We start from the raw sequence: 24627 nt of genomic DNA on the forward strand, positions 1-24627 counted from the left end.
TGATAAGAAAGTTGATGACCTGTATGTTAATGATGACGGTGATGTTGATTAGGATGAAAAGGGATGAAGGGTGTCTGGTAGCGACAGAGAGAAAGAAGTGGAGGGTAAAACAATGAAGTAAAAAAAAGAGGAAACGAGGAGGAGGACAGACGAAGAAGAAGGAAGAGAAACCAAGACTGAAACTTCTCTCCATTATGTTCTTACTTATTTTTGTTTATTGCAATCATAAAAGAACAAACTATGAATGAAGTTTCATGAGACTCGCACCTACAATTCAAATGTCTACATTCATGTATCGCCCATTTTCCCAATGGTTTATTATATAATATAATGCAAAAATAATTTCTGCAATCAGTAATGTAGCAAAGAAAAAAACAAACTTCCTCTTATGACTAATCATTAAGGTGTCACAACTTTGAATTTGTCAGTTTCGGCCTTATGTCAAAATATAGGACAAGAATTTGCCACCTTACTTCGTATCTGCATGGGCACAAAGAAGCTTGATATCACCATCTTTTGCGAAAGCGTGTAAAACTTGATTGATTATCTGACTCATTGTACCTCCGAGTGGACTACATCTCCCACGTACCGCTCTGTAATACTCGATTGCACCGCATTTCATTTGAAGATAGAGTTCCAGTTCATCCCAGAGACAGATACGATTTTTGTCTTTATCTCTTACACCCTCCTCCCCTGAAGAAAACGGGGAAAAAAATCAACCAATTTTATCACCCCGTTTTGTTCAAGTCGCTGCGGGCGTGGTGAAACTCACCCATAAACGTACATACATTAACCGGGAATTACAGATATCGCGAGAAACATTAAACCCACAAGACTGAAGGTGAGGAAATAACGATGCGGAAAGAAACACAGTGTGTCATTGACTTATAATATATCGATCCATGCGGCTCGCATCCGCTATTTCGAGGCAGTGACGATGGCACCAAGTGTTCAACCAAGCTACGAAAGAATATTACTATGACAACAATAAAGAAGCCAGCTTTCATAACTTATTATAATGGGTTGGCCATTCAAACTGTTACAGTTGCTTTAATATTCCGAAGGTTCGGTATTCCGAAGGTTCGTTAATCCGGAAACGAAGTAAAATTCGTAATTTCAAGGGTTCGTTTGTTTCTTTTTCCAGTTTTTCAATTCAGTTAAACTTGATGCAAAGAATACATTTGTCGATCCATATTGTCAAACAATTTGAAAGAAATACAAGTCATGTTATAGGCCTAAGTGTAATACAAAATATAGGTATTATATGCGGATGATTATTATAACAAGAAAACAAAGCAAACTTTGCTATGGAAACAAAAAAGGAATGAATATAGCGATGGAAAAGAGTGATTTACTGAATATTGTAATTTGTAAGAAATCTATGTAGCTTTAGAGGACTTGATAATTGATATTTTCCATAATGTTATTCTAATGATATAGAAGAATATCGTTAATAGTATACTTGTTTGAAAGTGCAAAAAAAAAAGAAGATAAACTTAAGTTAGTATTATATATACGAACCTTCAGGAATAACGAACATTTGGAATAATGTCACAAAAATTCGGAATAACGAATCGTTTTACCATTTTTGGATGAGCAAACCTTTGGAATAATAAACCATTTTTCATTTTCGGATTAACGAACCTTCGTAACAGCGCCACAAAATATTCAGATTGACGAACATTATCTTTTTTTCGAATTAACGAACATCACCCATTCAGGTTCAAGTTCAAGTTTGTATAACATTTATTTTCCATCTTTTTTTTCATGTAGGAAATCACATGCATGTAATTATTGTACAGGAAGGCAGAACCTAAAAAAAGTAAAGCTTGTGGTGAGCTGCCTTACAAAATACATTACATCACAAACACAAACACACACAAAAAAACAACGAAAACATGATAATAGTTCCCATGACAACATTGAAATGAAATATTCCTCAAAGGGAGTTGTACAGAGAGGCAACAATGAGTATGAAAATATGTGACAAGCTACAGGCTATGGCAAACGTTGGATGGATCTTAAAAACATTAAAACATCGATATATATCGACCCATTAAAACATTAAAACATAGATATAAGAATAAACAACAAAAAATTCACTCAAATTTTGGTAAAGAGGTGGATTATATCATTTTTCGTTCAGTCACTTTATCCGACTGTTTCATTGTGAAACGTCATATTGCGGCCATGTAGAAGAAGTGAATCTTACATCAGAGTAAACGATATATTGCATAGAGAGCTTCACACACACACACACACACACACACACACACACACACACACACACACACACACACACACACACACACACACACAAACACAATCAGACGACGAAGATGACGAAAATTACATAAAGTTCAACGTCAGTCTAGAGTACTGATGACTGATCATCATTGTGACAGGTGTATAATTGATACAAAGATCCATCTACTCGCCTCAGTTAACGACACATTATTCATTCAAGGGGTTTACACTTCCTATAATGCTCTGCGCCGGCGGATGTGGGAGGGTTGTGGGCACAAAACTATTAAAAGCGTAGAAGGAGAACGCATTTGTGACTAAACATCTGCGATGTGTATAGGGGGGGGGGAGCTGAATTTACCAACTCAAAACAATATTCAAAAGAAAACCGAGACTGACTTGAATGGAGAACGGAAACGGTATTGGTCAAAAGGCGGAGGATTTGCGACAACAAAAGAGAGCAGGTGGAAGATGTGGAAGGGGATGATAGAATGACAGCATCCTGAGAGCTTTTATTATACTTTCCACGTAATTTCGTTTGTTATCCTGCTTTGTTTTGTTTTATTTTTTTTCTCTGGCGCTTCTTGGAATTCGAGTAATTACGTGTTAGGAAAGCGCTATCCTGTTATGCCAAATATCTGTCAGCTGTCAAAAAATTACTCTCTAAAAAAAAAATCGAGTGAAAATATTCACTCTTAAAGGAGTGAATACAAAAAAGAGTGAATTTAGAGTGAAATTGGAGTGAATTTTGAGTGAAAATGTTCATTTTCACTCGTTTTAGATTGACGTCAAGGATCACTCCAAAATCTTCGAGTGATCCCTGAGGTCATTCCAAAATGAGTGAAAATGAACATTTTCACTCAAAATTCACTCCAATTTCACTCTAAATTCACTCTTTTTTGTATTCACTCTTTTTAGAGTGAATATTTTTACTCGATTTTTTTTAGAGAGTACGTCACATTTGGCCACAATGGTCCAGATGCGTAATTCATTTCAGTTCAGTTCAGTTCAAATTTATTTCGTTTGTTTTTTGGGTTTTTTTTTACAATAAAACTCATTATAAACATAACTATCTCACTTTCGTCAGTGACAAAAAAAAAGATGCATGTAAATCTATACAAAGAAAACAATCATTTGTCAGGTGATATAAAAACAAATAATGATTGTGTAATTCAAGTTGAATAGTCTAATTTTTTTAATGGCTTTTATATTGACAATGATTTATCATGGAAACATCACATAGATTATCTATCTAAGATGCTTTCAAGAAATACTGGAATTCTGAATAAGCTCAATTTTTTTTTTCGTAAATATATTTTGAAAAATGTGTATTCCACGCTTATTTCACCCTATCTGAATTATGGTGTACCGCCTGGGGGAATCGTACAAAATCACACATTGAGAAAATTTTCAAAATACAAAAATGGGCTATTCGTTCAGTCAATCTCGCTGGTTTTTCTCACACGAATTATTTCTTCTTTGAAAACAGACTCCTTAAGGTTGCTGATTTGTCTCTTTTCAACCTAGGCACATTTATGTATCAATCATCACTTATCAGCCAACGACTTGCCCGACATATTCATGCATATGTTTCAGAAAAACTATGCGGTTCATGCATACCCTAAAAGACAAAGAGACTTATTTCACCTTCTACGTACTCGCACACCCTTTGCTCAAAAAAAAAAAAAAAAAAAAAAAAATGCTTTCACCGGACCCAAATTCTGGAATGATCTTCCCGCAGATTTAGAGCAGTTTAGTGCAGTTTCAGTAATTCATTTCAATTCGATTCAAAGGAGATGATGATATCATCAAGACCAAGGAGAGAGAGAGAGAGAGAGAGAGAGAGGTAGGTATTATGCAATGGCTCGGGGTGATTGGCGATGAAACAAGAAAAATGCAAACATGAAAAGAAAGCCTCTGCCACGTTCCGGAAGAGGAACTATTAGATATTATAGTAAGAAAATGACGGAAAAGATTAACCCTAAGATATCCTGATGCGATGCAAGAGAATGCAAAGCGAAAGGGAATGGGTGGAGGGGGGGGGGGGGGAATCACCAGAAAAGAAGCAGGTGTATAGCTAGGGCCAACAAGTGCCAATTCGGGAACCGACTGAAAAGAAAATGCAGAAATTTGATCTATGAGTATCGATCTGAAAATGGAAGAACGGATCTCGGCCAGACAGGAAAATTGTCCAAGATTTAAAGCATGGTTGTGCAGTTCAGTACGTCACTTTTTGTGACCAAGTAAGATATAATAAAAGCTTTAATCATTCATTAAACAAATGAAAACAACTGCAATGAGTTTACTTTTCATAACAACAAAAAAGGGCTTGAATCTCCACACCAATTTTGTCGAGAAAAAGGTTCGAAGATTGAACGTAAATTTTCTTTCAGAATGTTTACATTGTGAAATTTACAATCGTTTCATTTGTGAGAAGTATTCGACATTTAGAAGCATCTTTGCCACAACACTTCTTTTGTTTACAGTTTTTTAACGCATAGCGATGTTAAAGATCATTTGCGTGCACTATAGTGACCATCATTTTTAAAATACGAGAATAACAGTGACTGACCTGTTACACAGGTTTTGCTGGATCATCTCTCTAAAAAAGAAGAGTGAAAATGTTCACTCTTGAAGGAGTGAATAACAGAAAAGAGTGAGTTTCGAGTGAAATTGGAGTGAATTTCGAGTGAAAATGTTCATTTTCACTAATTTTGGAGTGACCTCAGGGATCCCTCGAAGATTTTGGAGTGATCCCTGAGGTCACTCCAAAATGAGTGAAAATGAACATTTTCACTAAAAAAATCACTCCAATTCCACTCTAAACTCACTCTTTTCTGCTTTTCACTCCTTCAAGAGTGAATATTTTCACTCTCTCTTTTTTTTTTTTTTTTTTTTTTGAGAGAGAGAGAGAGTATATTTTTACCTTTAAGCAGAGTTTAGGGTACCTGCAGGTTGACTACTCAGTATCGTATTTGTGACAAGCTACTAAACACGATGAGGTCATGCACCCTTCAAGCAGGACATTCACTCGCAAACTATCTTGACAAACCACCTTCGAGTCAAGATAACCTGTTCCCTTCTCTCAAGCCAACCTGTACTCCCATACTCGACAAGATACAAAACGGTAGGTCAATGTTTGCGCGGCAAACTGACGCCGTGCACTTGCAAAGAGTTACCATGATGTTGATCAAGTCAGCCGACACGCTGTTGAACGCAACAGCACGGAGGAGAAACTATGCCGTCTGTGCATCGCTGCATGCTCGCCGCCAGTGCAAGTGACTTTCAAGAGAGAAACCAAGCTGTCGTCAGCGATGGCCAGAGACCGAGTCTACCCGATGCCCGCTTGCATTAAACAATTCGATTGTCGGCTCATTCACAATTCACGTTGATGCCTCCTCGCCGTTAAGTGGAATTTCACCGACGTGCAATTCACACCATTTCTCACTATTTGACAGACAAAAGCATCCTTTTGCGCCTCAATCAGTCGATGTGGATTCTACCTTGCTGTCGAGGGACGCGCCGAGCGTTAGTCACCGCAGTGGCAACGGGCAGAGAGCTCAGAGTCGCTCCGATGATGCACGCTGAGTACGGCCAGTATAGCAGTCTTTGATTAAATCTTTGATATGTTATGCTTTAGAGTCTATATAGCTTATGTGCACTTGGATGATCGTATTGCATTTTGGAAGAAACTCCGTAGTCACGCTATCGTTTCGGATTAACTGAACAATCTGGTTGGATTTATTGCTGATTGCATCGTTCAAAGACAATTGGATAAGGAGCTACTCCACCAATTCTACATTGATAGTACTGAACGGTAGGTATTACACAGAGTAGAACAAACATATTAAAAATAATAAAATGAGGGGGGGGGGGGGGGGGCGGGGAGATTCATCCAGTAATAGAATATGAGCAGTTTTCAGGGTTGGCTTCCAATATGTTTAGTACTATAAATCTGTTTAGAGATTTGAAAATGCAGCACATTCTTGTTTACTTATATGCAGTACGGTAGCTATTAATTTAATGTATTTCATTTTGTGAACTCAGTTTTGAGAAGTCATACCATGTCCATAGTTATGGGTAAACTCGGCCTAGCTGGTAAACTTGGCCACTTGTAATGCGCACGCTGGGGGCCGAGTTTACCTGCTAGGCCGAGTGAACCCATAACTACGGTATGACTTTTCATTTTTCAAAACTCTCTGCATTAAAAATATGTAAAACTCACCTCAAACTCAACTCAAAGTATGGGCAATACAATGAGGGGAGCATTTACTCTATTCACCTCAAAGACAAATTAGATATGCCACGACTGGGAGAGAAGTTGCAAAGAGTTTTCTTTCATTTTCATAATTTGTATAGCTTCCATACAGTAGTGAGTCATTGTGCCATTCAGAGCAGAAGTGACTTTGCCTGAATAAGGCAAATTTGAGTATTTTAAAATCTGACTCAACAGATCCATTGATGAGCTCATTAAGCAATCTGTCCCTAACTGAATGCATTTCGACATATGGCTGGAATCTAGGTCTAGAATGCATTCAGTAGTTGTGGTTTCATCAGATTATAAACCAAATATAAGGGCAATCTCTTTACTGGTGAAAAACAGCTTGTGGTTCAAATTCTAGTTTAAAAATACGATTTGTAACAAGTAATGACCTAAGCACATTGATAACATAACCTAGTACTGTATTAAGCTGTTATTTTCGCGAATTTGCGAATCACAGCTGGACCGCGAATTTAAGACCACGCGAAAATTTCATCAATGCGCTAAGGTAATAGTGCGCTTATGATGGACTCTTTGTCAATTTGCGAAAACAACATCTTGCAAAAATAATTGTGCCCTCCCCATTCGCGAAAATATCTGTACGCAAAAATAACAGCGTATACAGTAGTAGGTGCCATTTCAAATGTTATTTTTTATGACACACACACACAAAGTCAGTGGGCAAGTAGCTCGAAATACAGGGCACATACTTTGGCGACAGTTCTATTTTACTGTGTAATGGTCTGATATTCCCACTAAAATGGAGAAGAGTGAAAGACATATAGAGAGCTCTATGTATTACACAAGTGTATATGTGTCTACAAAATATTAGAAAGCTTTTAATGAAGGGAAGGAGTCCTAGATCCAATAGTGTAGCAATAGCTAGGGTTGAGGTAATGGTCTAAGGGCTTTCCTGTAAACTGTTTCTATTATGTTCACTTCTGTTTTTTGTAGGGTTGTAAAGCTTTGAAAAGGCTGATTAATATTAATGCTTATACTATGATTCTGTGCCCTCTTAGAATGTTGGAATAGCTCATGAAAAGGTCAGTTTAAGTTGAAGGTACATAATCATTTCGAATTGCCTCCCATACATAAACACAAATATGATTGCTGGCAGTTGCACTTTCATTAATACTTAATACATCAACATTTTCTGCATATAACATTAGCTCATGCCTCATGACATTTAAAATTAAAAATTCATGTTATACCAAATTGGATTTTAAATCTTGTGCAGTAGTTATTAACTTTGTTCAAATGCCTATCCATCAAAAAGCATGCCACTTATCACAACTTTGTCTGCAATGATCTTCAAGTTTCAAAGGACACAAAACTACCTTGAGAAGATGAAGAAGAAGGAGGTGACAGAAAAGAAAACTGGAAAAGGAAAAGACCGAGGAAAAAAAGGAAACTGAATTAGAAAAATTGATGCATAATGGGAAGAAGTGAATATTTTATCAGGACCTTGGGGAAAATACATCTCCATTTGAATTGAATCTAGATAAAGCCATTTATGTTTCATACATTCTTAAATTTATTTATCTATTCATTCTCCACTCATAAGATGGATTGCCCTTTCAGCCATAGCTAGGGCTGATTTTCAAAGGGGTCTTTGTTGTACATTGAAGGAAAAGAATCAATACTTTGTCAGTTGACAAACAAAGTAGATTATGGTACGTGGTATAAAGTCGCATCACACACACAAAATAATGCAAATAAAAAATATAACTTTTGCCATTATGATAGTATGATAATACAAACAAATCAGTGTACATTGTGTGAAACTTGTCAGACAGTTATTGTGCAGTGCTTGAAACATCCAACAGAGAAAGATAGAAAGATAGACAGGTAGGTAGGTAGAGAGAGAGAGAGACAGAGACAGAGACAGACAGACAGACAGACAGACAAATATCTGTAGATAGGCAGAGAGAAAGAGAGGGAAATATGAACAAGATTTCCAATTGTGCTTTTAATGGCTCTGAGCTGTGAAACATTCTAAAGCCGGAGAGACAAAACCGTACCTACAAATCTTAAATCAGCTCACGGGTCGAGAACACTTAGGCCTATAATGTTTGTCTTTTTATGCTACACTTCTGAATTAATTATACAGCACCACTTCACTTCTTCATAGCTACCATCACTGTTTAATCTCCATCATTATTAACATATCATTTATACATAATCATCATCATCATCATCATCATCATCATCAAATACCAACATGCCCCATTTCTCAGAAGCCTCACTGTATATCTTGTGTAAATACTAATACTAATACTAACTAGCATTAACTTTACTATCACTCAGTGAAGGTAAGATTCCTCATAGATCATTGTTTCATTCCTAACCCATTTTCATCCAACCATGTTATTCTTAGTGTCACTAAATGCCACACTCCTAAGGTCCAACATCAGCAAAAGCAAGAACCCCCCAAGTAATCCTGGTTGATGCATGCCATCATTTGTTGCAGTTGACAAGTTCTTTTGGCTACTTTTTGTTTTCCTAATGGATAGGGTGGTTGTTGTAAAGTCTTCTTGGGTTTATGTTCCAGATTTTCAGCAAGTATCATCATGAAAATTATTTGTTGTTGTCATTGTTGTTGCCTTATAATGTCATTTTATTCAGCAAGCACTACTGTCATTATCAGAGCTAATCTGCTTATTTGCAAGAGTTGTCCATTCAGGTACCAAATTATTTCAATCAAGCCCACACAATGTCTTGTAATCCTTGATTCAGGATTTGCATTCCTGTTATGAAATAAAAAACGCCCACCTGTTCAAGTCAAACGGTGATGTTTGCAGCAAGAAATCAAAATCAAACCAAATAAGTGAAGCATTTCATTTCTCTTAAAAGCAGCCCAGATCTGGAAGGCAACATCTACCACCGCCATCTTCCCCCCCCCCCCCCCCTTTCAATCCTGCTGGTGTATTACCACTTTACCTTTCAAGTATCTGGCTCCCCTGCACAATTCGGCACCATTAATGCCATTAGCAGCACTGTCAATGCTACCAATCCCATCAGTTTCGCTGAGCCATTAATCAATGCCATTTTAAGCGGAACCCCCTGCATACACAAACAGGGGATACGTGTACACACCTATAGTATGCCCCGGCGACGTGGGAAGAGATCCTTTGCCATTTATTATGTGCGTTTCTCATCTGATGTGAAGATACAGAGAGGCCCGTAGCGACACCTGACTTGGTAGCATCACGTTCTCTCACTGTTTGTCTCCCCCATGCAGCTTTCTTTTCACATCTAACAAAGATCCCAGTAGAAGTCCCTTTCTCATTCTCTCACTCTCTCTCTGTCTTTATTTCTATGTCCCTTTGATGCCATATCATCCACATTCACTCTGGTTTCCTGAGTGACTGCAACAGGCTTAATTCTTTACATGCTGAAAAAACCACTGCTGTATGGGATTTGTGTGTACTATAGGTGTGAAATTGTGACTGACACACTTTAAGTCACAGTTCTTATTATGAAGGGTAGTAACTTTTTTAAGTTTGCAAATAATCTTTGCATAGGCTATTGACATGAAGACTGAAGCCTGTGATAATGATGCACATGTGACCAAAAAAAACAACAAACAAACCACCAAACAAACAAGTGAATCAATTATATTTCCAGTTCATGAATCAATGTTGAATTTTTTTTGATGCCTTTTTTTGACATCCACAGTCACACAAATGGCATAAACTTGCTAGTATGTGACATTGCAATATGTGACCGTGCATCACAAAACCAAAAAAAAAAAAAAAGTCGCACGCATCAATTTTGTGTGAGGACTCAAAATATATGCAATGGGTCAGCCTATTAGTCAATCTGTAGTTGTTCATATTTTCTGAAAGAACAATTCTTCATCTATATCATTCTAAAGTTTGGGATCATAAAACAAATGGGAAGTACAAGTCTTTTCAGCAGTTTTTCTATAACACTTTTTTGTAGAATATTGTGATTAGGTGGGTCTTAGAGTCCCTTTTCATTTCATAAAAACCCTTTACACACTCTTCACTTTCAACTCTAATAACTTTTGGAAGGATAGTGCTACTGCTTTGAAAGTTTGTATTAGTCATGGATAGAATAAGTTAAAAAAGCATGATTAATATCAGCTTAATCTGATAATCTCTTCATTGTTGTTGCTACGAAATTTACATCCTATTTTTTTGTCCCATTCGTTGCACAAAGCACAGCTCAGGAATAGACCCAGTACCTTGGAGCCTATTTTCTCAGTATACACTTTTCCAGAGTGTGTGCTTTCTTTCCAATTTTTAGATAGGTTAGGTGAGTCTAATTCATTTGAGTTGCCATATATATCAAAGTAAAGCTAAATGTCTGCTCTTTCAGAATCTGCTCTTATCTAGAAATCCATTTCCTGTGACTTTTTGTTGGTTTTGTGATGCAGGGTAACTACAAGAAGCTTTGCATTGTTATCTTAAAGGATGAATTCATTCTTATAATTTTATCTTTAGTTTCATCACAAAAAAACCCACCCAGTTTAAATGAATAGTGTATCACATCGGAAAGATGTTGTAGGCACCCAAACAAGCAAAGATTAAAAAAAAAATGGCTGCATTCCCGGCATTACCAAAGTGTATGCACTATTAGTGGACCTGATTTATCCAAGTAACTTGTATGAGTGAATGTATTTTGTACTTGCATTAGAGTATTGTGCTGCATTTAGATGTCATTTGGAAAGAAATACCTCATTGTCTCTCTCTTTGTGTTTGCCGAACTAGAAAGTAGAATGTGGTAAATTCTTTAGGTATCTGGCACTCAGCTTTACAAATTGCCAAGCTTTTGGATCAGCATTCAGTAAACCATCCAAACTTGACCCATTGTAGTTGCAAAGTTAACAGGCCCACTCAGGCATACCAATGTGAAGGTCATAGTGACAAAATAGGGATTAGGGGGATGTATGTAATCTCTATTCGTTGATAATTAGTTTCCAGACGTATGTGCAGATCGATGAAGAAATCACTCTAGCATGCAGGCCAATCAGCAAGCAATTCACAATATAAGGTTAGAATAGAAATAAATGAAACTTCATCTAGATAATGTGTAATCATCTTCTCCTACAAACTAAAAACATGGAATGATGTGCATGTAAGTCTAGTAGCTATGGCCCAATTCATCAAGAGGGAGAAAGCCCATTCGTGGCCCTGCATCAAGTTGTGCAAGATCATGAGGATATAAATAAATGCGCACAAGGAGATGCTAATGTGTGATTATCACTCCAATCTACTTGTAAGCCTTGAGATGGCTAGAAGTGGATCACACTCTAAACTACAAGTGTCTGGCAAAGTGTAATGTGTGATTGGAACATGGGGGATTGTAGATCAAGCCCACAAAATGGAGACCATTTGGAGTGATAGATTGAAAAGTGCTCTGTGTGAGTGATTTTCCCCTTTAATATGAGGTAAAGAAAATGGATAAGAGGTACATATTGTGTGTGCACCTGGTGTGTGTGTGTGTGTGTGTATGTGTGTTTGTGTGTGTGGTTTCATGGCCATTTTCCAGGTTTTACACTGAAAAGAAAGATTTCATCTTGATGAATGTAGATGAAAAAGGATAGAAAGTGAGAAATCAGTGTTGAAAGCTAGATATGATATGAGATATCAGCAATGACATGGAAAGCAACAATGTAATCGTTACATTTACCTCAGTATCATCCATATACAACAGTTGAAATTGTGTTTTTAACTGTGGTAGATGTGTAAAGTACAGTCTAAAAGAAAACTTGCTACAACTCTTAACAGGGAGAGATGTAAGATTATATCAATGCGCTCACAGAAAACTATTACAAGATATTTAAAATGATGTACAGAAAGGAATATTGATGGATTGAAATACAGAGGGGGAAAAAAGAAGTAACCCAAGAAAGAAACAGTAGAACACACAGGGCTGCATTTTTTAATAGTTATAAATGTAAGTGAGGAATTTGAGTCCGGCTCAAGTGTACAATTTTCATTAGTTCTGTTTCTCTGTTTTGTTGAAACAAGATCTCTGGTGGATTGGAGAGAAAGTTTGGCAATCAGACGGTTGGCTGAATGATGCATGGTGAATCACCAGAAGAAAATGGATGAGAGTTTTGGGTTTAATCAGCATGTTGAAAGTTCGACTTTACTTTAAAAAAAAAAGAGGGAGCGGAGGTAGGGATTGGGATGTAGAGAGGGGCATCATAGAATATCAGACTACATTGTAACTACAATGGTCTGATGATGATGATGCCCAATCCAATCCCATTAAAGGCATGGTATAGTATTGATGGAGATTATGAGAATTAGGCTTTTAAATTTTTGTGAGACTAAATACCAAGAAACCACTTATGAAATAGTATAGAACATACCATTCTAAGAGGACTTCAGAGTTTATTTGATGGAAATGAGTTTTGTAATACCTGAAACATCCAAAAACAAAGTAAAACAAGGCGATCGTAATAAAAGGTGGGTCCCACCTTTTATTATAGGATCGCCCTTATTGGATATCTCGGCCATTTCAAAACTGACAAATAAACGTTGAATTCCTCTTGAAAATACATGATCTTTCATCTTTTACAAGAGGTTTCTCATCATCTCACTGAAAAATGACAAAAACCTGACATTAGATCTCAACCCAAACTATATGATGCCTTTAAATCTTCAATTCCAAGTCATAACTAGAAATGCATAATCAATTACATTATAGGTATAGATATGTAATAGTGAAAACATTGAAGGAACAAAGCAAGATTATGGAAAAAATAGGAAAATATTTAAACTTAGAATAGGTACATGAAGAACATATCATAAGCTCAATATCAGAGTTTTGTGCATGTAAATAATTGGAAAATGGGATGGGAATAGAAAGTCCAAAAAGGCTTGTTATGTTGCACAGTCATTATTTACAATTCATTAAAATGATTAGCACCAAATTATTTGTATCAGGAGAAACTGTGCTTGCTTTGATGGTTTTGTGGAAAATGAAATGTGCTCTGCAGCCTTATTTCCAGTATCATATAAATTTTTTGGAATAAGGGAAACCATGCAGTGCATTATAGAGATTATTTTTTTTTTCCCTGTATGGCCATGGATATTTTTGTATTTGTTTGCATTTGTGTGTATTGGTTTCAGTTTGTCTGTTAGCAGTAGGTCTACTACTCTACAGTGTATAAATGGATTTTGATGACATTTTGAAGATTTTTTTTTTTTTTTTTGGTGGTGAAATTATGATCTGGATTCAGAAATCCTTTTCATTTTTCATGTTTTTTGTGTAATAACTGATTATCTTTGAGAAATAGTGTAAAGCCATGGCTGGCCGTACATGAAACTCCTTCTTTTTTTCAGACTCTCTCTCTCTCTCTCCCTCTCTCTTTATCTCTCTCTCTCTCCCTCTCTCTCTCTCTCTCTCTATCTCTCTCTCTCTCTCTCGATTTCTTTTTGTTTTGTCTTCCTCGCAGTCTTCTCCGTCCAAAGTATGCTTATCACCGTCCAACCACTATGGATACCATGTGCCATATTTTCATTTGAAATTACTGTATACCATGCTCACTTCTCTGCTTTTCTCTTCATCATATCTCTTTCTGTAATGTTGTTTTGGGCTTTATTCATTGTCTCGTTTCACCCTGTCTCAGCCTTTCTCACTTATATACCATGTAGACCCCCTTCTCAATCTCTCAACTCTAGCATTATCAATGGCAACCATAAACTGCAAAAGACTGTCAATGGTGTTAGAGATTTCCAGTATGGAGAGGGTTAACCTGAAATGTTGGGGAGATATTGGGGGGATGGAGAGAGTTCATTGGGAGTGTCAGCATCTTCCAAAGAGAGTGCAGGGAGAGAGTGCAAGGCCAACATTGGAGTACATCAATTATAATGCACTATTCCTTGATAGCAGCATTGTGGAAACTGATGTTTGTTTGTTTGCTTGTTTGTTTGTTTTCATGGCTGCCAGACAGATCTGCAGCTGATTCTAAACAAAGCTCCTTGACATTCGTGAACTATTTTGCTTGATCCTTTCCATGTGATGCGAAATAGTTATATGCATGTAGACTCTGTGCCAACAACAACTAAAGTTTTTCACACCCAAGAACACTTGCAATGTGCAAAAGTGGGAAAAAATGTACACGTACAAGCTGTAATAGTAGATTTCAATTTCTGACCAACCATCATCAGATAGCTTATATAATCAAAGATAACTATAAAGTATGAAAGTGCTAATTTCACAGAGCACTTGATGGTTTGAAATATTCAGATTCTCTAAGTTTGTATGCAATTTGCAAGAAGACATCTCACATTTTTTCTTTTTTTTTTGTGCTGACATCCACTGCAGAGTTTGTAGAAAAAGACCAAGACAATCATAGTTGTTCCTAGTATGCATGTAGGATATTTGGAAGGGATTTCTTTTTTATACAAAATTTTGCAGAGTTGCCCTGGCAACTCAGATTGATTGCATGGTTCTCGTGGACATGAAAACTCAAATATTGTAGTCAGCAATGCATGTTGGATGAAGGATGTCAAATCAAAGCCCAATTTGTTCACTCAGTGAAGGAAGCTCTTCGTTGTTTCAACACTATTATTTACATTACTGCACCCTGCCAGAAAGTCGTTAATCATAGCATCATTTGCTCAGGTGTCAGGAGAGCTTCTATACCCTCTTATTCGATGCTGTTGTAGTCTGTCAATCCAAGGTTTACCCAGGATATCCCAATTTTTCCGAGTGGATCCTGCTGGCGTTACTTGTCGGCATGTGTGCATCAATCACTGGAATGGATTTGGAACCAAGGTCCGCTGCGTTTGCTTGGATAGTGATGACAATGTACGAGTGAGGTAATGCTTCATGTGAGCTGGATGCACCTTTTACTTCGTTCGCATCCCTACAGTGTATATGAGCAGCCCTGGCATGCTGGTGTATATGATGTTGGTCTTTCCAAGCCAAGGTCAGGTTGGATCCGCCAAACGTCTATGCTGGCTGGCTATATGCCTAATGGATTCCACTGCCGTAATTGTTGCGCAGATGTTTGATTGCAATCAAAATCGATCAGACTTGATAACACCGTGAGCCGTGAGATGATAAATGTATTATGATGATTACAGCACACGAGTAGGGAGAAGAGAAAGTGAGAGAGAGAGAGAGAGAGAGAGTCGTCCTGTTTTTGCATGGTATGTACCGAGCAGGGAACATCTCTGGGCTCTTCATTCTCAGTCTGAATGACGTATCACAGCTCAATATAATCACTTCTCTGTTCCTGTGTGAATTCCAATTAAAATGCCATTAGCAGTGGCAATCAAAACATACTACTTATGTACTTGCCTGTGTGTACAGTTGGAAATCACTTGAAGGGAATTTTAATCCAGAGCTTTTTTCCTCAGTTCTGTTTTCATTTCACCTGGTGTTGACAGATCAGATTTGCACTCAAATTGTTTGCTAAAGCCTCCTCTCAGAATGATCTGTAATGTGTGCTCACTTTCATGTCTAGCAGACTTTCATTTTGGTATAGATCTGATATGACAAAAAAAAAGCAAAAACAATGAGAGTGAGAAGAGGGGAAAAAGGGAAAGAGATAATGCCTACATATTACACAGAGCTGACAGATAAGGGGAGTGGAGAGTTTATGAAACTTCACAGATGCAGTGAACTTTATACTTGCCCCCTATACTCATGAAGTACATTTTTGTCAAATTATTTATCTTTTCTATATTTGATTCTATCTATGCCTTTAACTAATGGAGACCCCTTGGAACTAGAAAACAAACTAGAAAGAAAAAAGGAAGAAATTTATACCCATTGATCATTGTGATATAGATCTTTCCAATGTGTAATATCAGTAATGATCTATTGTTTTTCTACATGAAGGCATGTGACATGACTTGCCCCACATTTGTTTTAATTTCTGTTTGATTGTTCTATGACAAAACCTTGATGCTTTGTACTTTTTGTTGGGACCTATGAATCTTCTTTTTTTCTTACCTAAAATCCAAACGTGGATGGGGCTTAGAATTGATTCAACATGTGCAACATAAATATCATCATGAATCATTGAAAACTACACATGCAGCTTGTGAAGGATTTGATACGTGCCAGTGTCCACAGACCTTGCAAGCAGAAAAGAATAGAACAGATCCCTGTGTTCAAATGGTTATATGCACATGTATATTTGTAAATGAATATACACTGTATGTTTTTGTCTTTTAGAAAAATGTTAATGCAGTTACATACTTCTTGAAATATGTATTTACATGTGATGTACACGATGTATGTATGTATGTAAGTATTTAATATGTATCTTATCTTTCTTTGAAAAGTATCTCAAAGAAAACCTTTACTTGAATTGAACAAATAATCAGGAAAAAAGAACAATAATGAAGGAACTCTTGTTTGACTGTTCAAAATTGTCAGTAATTCATCAGACATTATTGAGCACTGGAAACATAGAATGACAGAGTGACACTGTGATATATATATACCATCATTTGTGTAAATGCTACTGTATATATAGAGAAAATGCAATGTTTGATGTAAATTTGCAATTTCAACCCATTTTGTACTGTAAGCCAGATGTAGGGAAATGTGTAGAGACTGATCTGTGTTGTGTGAACACCTGTTAAGTTTACAAGGAGAATTTTAATACTGTATAGAGTTTTGTTCTTTTTTATTTAAGTTTCATTACATAGCATTTAACTCTAGCATATATTTTTTTTTTCCCCCAGTGTCTGATTGCGTCTACTGGATTTTCGTACATGAGGAACAAAGCATGAAGTTTGGAAGAGATTTGTGAAGGAGGGGGTTCATCAGATCTACAGACAACACACAAAAAAAGAGGTACAAAATGCTGAGACCTATTCATCAGATGCTGTTGCTGACGGAACTCCTGTCGTGGAGTCTAACTCTACTGGTCTTTGCCAGCCAACAACCCAAGCTGCCAGGTAAGGGGATATGTTTCATTGATTTCCATCATATTGCAGAATGATCAGTTTTCAATCAATGGCTGAGCTAGTAAGGGCTCTTTTCAGAGGAAATGTTGAAAATATGAAGATTCAAGTGTTCAAGCCCCTCTGGCATTTGGCTTTGTTCTTTCATATACCTATGTATATATATTTTTTTTATTTCATGACATCTAAAATGGCTGGTTTAATAAAGAAAATGTCCTTCTAGAAAATGCTTTAGAATAACAGTCAACATACCCTTCTTCTCTTGCACAAATTCTCTCACTCACCTGCAATGGGAGAATGAGATTATGGGCCATTTTCTGTTTGTTTCTTGTTCCCAACCCCACCACCTGCCTAAAGACAGAAAAATGATGATAATTAATGTTGGCATGCAGAATCAGTATACCTACTGCTAGGTAATGAGCTGAAATTTTTTTCAGTTTCAAACTTTCTAAGTAATCTCCACCACTGTTGTTGTAGTATTTCAGTCTTGTTTTCATCAAACATTGCATCAAATGAGATACTGCTACTGAAGCTGCACCAATCTACACCAGCAGACAAATAGAGCCGATTTGAATTCAAAGTCACATAGATTGATGAATTTCACTGTAAGTGACAGAGACTTTCTGTCTCTCAGGATTGGCATCTTGATTCAGAATTGAGGTATCAATTAATCAAGTGTCTGACATGAGATTAAGTGGAGCAGAAGTATAGGTTCTCTTGAGATTACCTCGGGAAAAAAAAAACTGATGCAAAATTAAATTCATTGGGATTGAATTCCATTTGTCATTTCTTCAGACTACACAGTTGCCATGATTGTACAAGATTCTTGCAAGCAAATTTTCCCGACAGACAGAATTTTGCAGGCAGGCAACAAGATAAAAGTGATGTTTTTATCCTGTAGTACTCCATAGATTTAATAAATTCTCCACTGCTGCATGCTTTCTGCCGCTACAACTCTTCCTCTCACTCATCCACGTGTTCATTAATCTAGTGGTACACTTCTCTAATTTTCATTCCCATCCCTTGCCGGGTGTATGATTAGGCGCATTAAACCCACCTCTCTCTCGTGCGGATGCAGACGCAGTCGTTGCTCTTCATACGTAATGGAGCTCGACCATTGATCGAGGGTCGAGGATAAGGGGGAATGAGCTGGAAAAGGGCAAAATGCGTGTTACAAGGGCCTTTCTTTCTTTTTTTTCTTCTCCTGCAGCAGCAATCGTGAGGAAGTAGAGCAGAGAGATGGGGAGGAAGAAGAAGAGTTAGAATCTTCTCGTGATGCGCTTTTGATAATGGGATGGTACGAAGAGGGGCAGGTTTGGGGGTGGGGGAGGAAGGCCCGTTGTTTGAGGGGATTGTCACTTGTGTTTTCGCTTAAAAATGTGTTGATGGATGAGCAAGGAGGGGATTGAGAGATTGTTTGGATCACGCGTTGGTCTTCCCGCTCTGACGACATCGGTCCAGAGCATTGAGATTGATGCAAACACACACATACTTCCCCCACCCCTCATTCTTTGAACACACACAACACATACACACATACACACACACACACACACACACACCTGGGAAAAGAAGTATTATTATTATTTATTTGGTATTTAAAATGTGTTCATTGGTAAACACAGAACAAATTTGATTCAGTATAACAAAGATAAGAAAAATTATAACACAGAGACAAAGCACAAATTAAAAAAAAAAATTGTGACATAGAAAACAGAGCTGCCAGGGGCAAGAAAAGGTAAACTTGATTACCATGACCCGCAGGTCTTCTACCCCACAAATATCAGCATAGGTAGAAAAAAAAAATCTCTTAAAATTCTCTTTATGTCTACATCATGTATATATACATGTATAGCTTTGTCAGTAAGACCTTTGATGCATGACTGATATAAAGAATATATATTGATCATGTCCAGTAAAATATGTGATTCCTTTGTGTAATAACATTAATGACATTCATGTGTCATTGTAAACGGCGTATATGCATATGTTTGTATTCATGTCACATGTCCGCACAAAATACAGCCAAACATGAAATTTATTTCTAAAGGTTCTTTCATTTTTTCAAAAGCTACATTTTCCAATGGTATATTGTTTTGCCTAATTTCTAAAGACCTTCCTTATGAACAATAAAAATGCCAACCATCAGGCAGAAATATTTCACAATTTTAAAGAATTAGAGAAATTTTAGAACTGATCAGACAATGAGATAAGGTAATAATGTACAATAAAGAATTACTCCAATAAAAGAAAGTTTTTATCTATTTTTTTCTTTCATTCATATGGAAGTTTATGATGAATGGTAACAATTAGAATAAAACAAATATAACACACAAGAGAAATATAGGGCTAGAAGCATTGTGTGTCCCAATACAGATTATAGTGATTGTCTTCAAGAGATTAAACAATTCCTGTTACATTATTATAACCCTATTAGATCAATTTGAAGATGACCAGTGCAACAATGAACATACTATGTTTCAGTCTTTAGCACATAAATGGATATAGATGTAGTGTCATTTGGTCAAATCTCATGGGGCAATATGGCTTTTTAAAAGAAAAAAATCTCTTTCAAAAAATGAAAGCCAGCTTATAGACTGTACTGTATGCTCATTAATTTGAACATACCATCTGTCCTGGTAGCTTATTTAAGGTAAGTTAAAAAAAACACCAGAACAATGATAACATTTTTTTTGGTTCTATTTGTGTCCCCTATAGACTTTTATGTTTATTTTTGTGTTCTCAAGAGAGATACATGTGTTAACCGAATGTGCAGAATTTCTGACTTAAAACTGTGGTAGGAAAAAACGATGGAAACAAATCATTCACCCAGTGCACCCCTAACTAACTGTGTGTGCAAACATTATTTTGGTCCAAATATTGAGAGGAAGAGGTAAAGTGTACTCCTTCATCTCATTGCGGGCTTCTGGTTTAAGTGAGGAGTGATTATGTCGAGTCTCGTGTGCCAAAGCTCCCATTCACATTGAAAAAATAAAGATGGTTGTGGTCTTATCATAGTGACCCCAAATAAATGAATGCAGTGGAATACATACTGGTAACACAAATGTGCACTTAACACTGTTGAAAATGTATGCATTCAACTGGATTACTTGTATTTTTGTATTTTTTTTTGCTCTGCTGACTACGTGTAAGTAACTAGACTGGTCCCATCAAATATGCACACTTGAATATATCTGTTGCTCTGTCAGGCAAGGCACAGATGAGCATTCTGATTATTAGATGACACTGTTCTGAGAATAGGCATGGTGTTATAAGCATGTTTGCAAGCTCAGTATCTTCGAATCATTTTAACTTCACAGAGACTGTGATCCTTCACAGGATCTTTCACAAATGTGCTTCAGATTCTAGCTTGCACACCCAGAAGGTTCATTAGCAAGTTTAGGTTGTCTCATTTAGATGAAAGAGTGTAATGTATGTATTGAAAAATGAAGCCTATGGTTACATAGTGTTAAGAAAAAATCCTTCATGATACACGGGATAACTAGTTTTTAAGTGTGAATGGGGTCTGACTTTCACAGTTGAGTATGAAATGAATTACAAATATGTTGCTATGAGTCACTGGGGATGCCTGGGGGCAGTGTGAGAACTCAGTGTATGTTTGCTGGAAGCAAACACTTCATTTGAACTGCATTATTGGGTTAAAACTTGCAAGCTGCATAACATATTGTAGTATCAACAACCAGTCTGCTTGTGTGCATGACAGAGATACTGAGGGAAATGTGATACCATCACTATGTTCCTATACATAATTCTGTATTATCTTATCTCTGTTTCAGTATTCAATGAATGTACTGCATGAACCTATAGTACTAAATTTTCAAGAGAATAAACGAGTGATATTCAGTATGATATAAATGAATAAATCGATAAATGAAATGAAATGAATGAAATGAAATCTTTCGATATCAATTAAGCAAGGATGCTTATTTTCATTTTTAGATATCATTGTGTACATGTATTTACTCTATCAGATAAAGACAGATTGTGTGTCTACTGAGCAAAAAGTTTACATTCATACATTCTAACGTATACTTAAATAACATTTAATGACCTGGAGAAGGACACTGGAATTATGTAACAAAATGTGTGGACTGATTACATGTAATGCTCCAAAACATACTATAACTTCCCAAGCCTGCAGTTTACGACGGAGAAAAAAAAAAGGAGACCGTTGTGCACCCTTGTAGAATTTCCAATTTAGCAGTAAATAGAAGTCAGGCAAAAATCAATCATGCGTACAAATGTGCACATAAATCAGATGAGATCATGGCAACCACCGCTACCACGGGAGCAATTTATATTCATATGTGCAGCAATGGAGCCAATTTTGAATGCAGAAAGATCGCATGGGTCATCGACCAAGTATTACCCTGTTTGGAGCCCTTAATGTGATTACAGCGCAGTTATTGGGTAAGGCCTGTCAATTTGACAGAGATTTAAGACTTCCAGGTATGCAGCTGTGTGGGTAACTACCCAATATGTTCATAAATTTCATTGCAAAGCTTGAAAATTGAGAGACATGCTAGCTAAAGCTTGAAAATTGAGAGACATGCTAGCTGATGGGCATGAATATATGCCTTCGCGATCTGCCCTGGGCACCGTGCGCAACTCATTTGTGCGAAATATGCCGACAACCAACAGGCTTACCAAATTACCTTCTATTATTCTAACTATTCAAGTCACTTTCTTAGTCACTGTAAAATACTTCAAGATTTCCTTTTTCATAGCGTGCATAAAGTTTTTTTTTTTTTTTGCAGTATGTGTACATACATGTGAGTCCACTGTAGGCAGTCTTGCTGTACAGATGCACAAATAGATCATACATGTGAATGAACATACTCAAACAAACATGCACTGTTATACTGTATATAATTTTTTTATGCCATATATTTAGCGAGTCTTGAATTTTTCACGAATCAAGATTTCCCAACAACTTTGTGAGTGGTTAACTTCGTGATCATGCAGTACTGGACTGAACGGAGAGACGTATGCATGCACGTCACATTCATATCTGGTTGGAGTTGATATTTTTGCTTGTTTTTAAATTTGCAAATAGTACTTGACTTCCAAAATTTGTGAAAATAAAAGCCAGGCTGCAAAATATTCAGCATATAGAGTAAACATAGCAAACTTAACTTTGTAGCATCAACATACCATTTTGATTATAAAGTTTTGAAAGCCAATGTCAGTATGAAAGCATTCTGTACAAACATTTGATTAGGTCAATATAAACTTGTGTAAAGGTCATTTTTTTTTCACTTTTATGGCTATGATGTAACATGAGATTGAGATGTCATTACCTTTGATTATTCAACAAAGTATAAATGAAAACTTGCTATTTGAGATTCAGTTCAGTTTTCTACAGACCACACCTAAGATGGGAACATTTGATGCTTTGCTATTTTGATTCTAAAAAGTAACTTAGAGCCACCTGTAATATCTGTAACGAAAAAAAAAAAACAGTTTTGATGGTAATGTGCTGTTTTCAAAGCTATACACTTTCTCCTGAGGACTTTATGAGCCACATCATTTTCCAGTATTTTTGAACCATGTTTAAGTAGTTGGAGTACATTTTGTTATTATTCTGGGAGAATGTTCTTGCAGTCAGGAACCACCTTGTTATGGTGAATGCCACACATAAACTTTTAAATCAGTATTTTTTAATCTTTAAATTACTATTGTGGCCTCATCACCAAGCCCAACGGACATACAGTGTGCATTTGTTCTCTGGGCACGCAGTGCATACCCAATCTTATCACGCATTGCTTCCCAAAATTACTCTCTAAAAAAAATTGAGTGAAAATATTCACTCTTGAAGGAGTGGATACAAAAAAGAGAATGAATTTAGAGTGAAATTGGAGTGAATTTTGGAGTGACCGCCCGCAGGGATCACGTGAAGATTTTGGAGTGATCCCTGAGGTTGCTCTAAAACGAGTGAAAATGAACATTTTCACTCAAAATTCACTCCAATTTCACTCTAAATTCACTCTTTTTTGTATTCACTCCTTCAAGAGTGAATATTTTCACGCGGGTTTTTTTTTAGAGAGTACATTTCCATGAATGCATTGCTAGCATCCATCACTGAGTTTTACATTTTATGGAATTTGACAATTGAATCTTTAATTTTACTCAGCAATTCGTCATTCATCATCGCAGTACCACTTGCCATTTAGCCCCAAAATGTCCTCCCCCAATTTCAGTATATACCTGGTATATATATTTGTCTTTTTTGGTGGGGGAACATAACCAAGTTATCTGCCCATGGGCAGAAATATCAAATGCTCCATTATCATGTGATCATGTTTATGCGATTGCTGATAGTATTTGACTAACCCGTATATCACTGTTCATCCCACCAGGCACAAAACTTCTATGCAGTGCAGTAAGTGAGCCATCCCTTGAGCTGGGAGAGGCATATGAAGTATGCTCCTTCTGGAGCCAGCTGAACATATTTTGGCATTGATATTGTTGTCTTAATGGATTTACCCCAAGGGAGGTACGGAATGGCTTCCTCGTGCATGAGGAAAAAAACAAAACAAAAAGCTGCTGCTCCCTCCCTCCTTCCCTTTTCTGTGCGCATATCAAATTCATGCCATCCATGTTGCGTGGAATTTCAATACCTGGGTGCTTGGATGCAGTGAAGGCCCCATTTGCTATAAGAATAGGAACACCCTGCAGGGCTGTGAATGCTGGTGTCTGGCTAAGGCATTATGAGGCATTTTTGAAATAGCACATGTCTTTGGACTTAAAGGTACCTAACTGATTTGAACCCCTCTTCCACATATCATTGCATATAACATGTAACTCGCAACAAAGAGTGCTTAATCTTGAGAACATATAAAGGCATTCCATTCCATGTCTTTATTCATGTGCCATTGTATCAGAGATAAATTCCTGTAATCTGAATAGGCATAGGATGATACTGTAAGCCCTTGATTGAAAATTAGAAACAATGCATAAAAGGTCCCCTCTAGTGCTCCACAATATGACATGTTAAAAATTCAGTGAGTGCTGCTCTAGCATCAGATTTGAGATGAAAATGTTGTATCCAGTACTTAGAGTATTGAAGTCTTCAAGAAATCTGAGATGAAAAAGTAATACATGGATGCAGACCTATAACTTGTATTGCTTAATACCTCATGCAAACTATATCAGAAATGCTTGATGATGTCTTTAATGACAGCTGGCAAAGCT

At 36.8% G+C, this 24627-nt stretch overlaps 1 protein-coding gene across 1 annotated transcript in view; it reads left to right on the forward strand.

Annotated features, from left to right (window-relative positions):
• Positions 1 to 5883: 5883 nt before the first annotated feature.
• The window catches only part of LOC139722901 (uncharacterized), a 40303-nt gene continuing 21559 nt past the window's right edge, over positions 5884 to 24627 (forward strand). The window contains exons 1-2 of the mRNA XM_071634182.1: positions 5884 to 6061; positions 17191 to 17406. Of these exons, the coding sequence (XP_071490283.1) occupies positions 17310 to 17406 (97 nt within the window). The 5' untranslated portion in view covers positions 5884 to 6061; positions 17191 to 17309. The remainder of the gene's footprint in view (positions 6062 to 17190; positions 17407 to 24627) is intronic.

This window comes from Diadema antillarum, unplaced genomic scaffold, assembly GCF_040938485.1.
Source record: "Diadema antillarum isolate AM-2024a unplaced genomic scaffold, OU_Dant_1.0 scf00000176, whole genome shotgun sequence".
Taxonomy (NCBI): Eukaryota; Metazoa; Echinodermata; class Echinoidea; order Diadematoida; family Diadematidae; genus Diadema; species Diadema antillarum.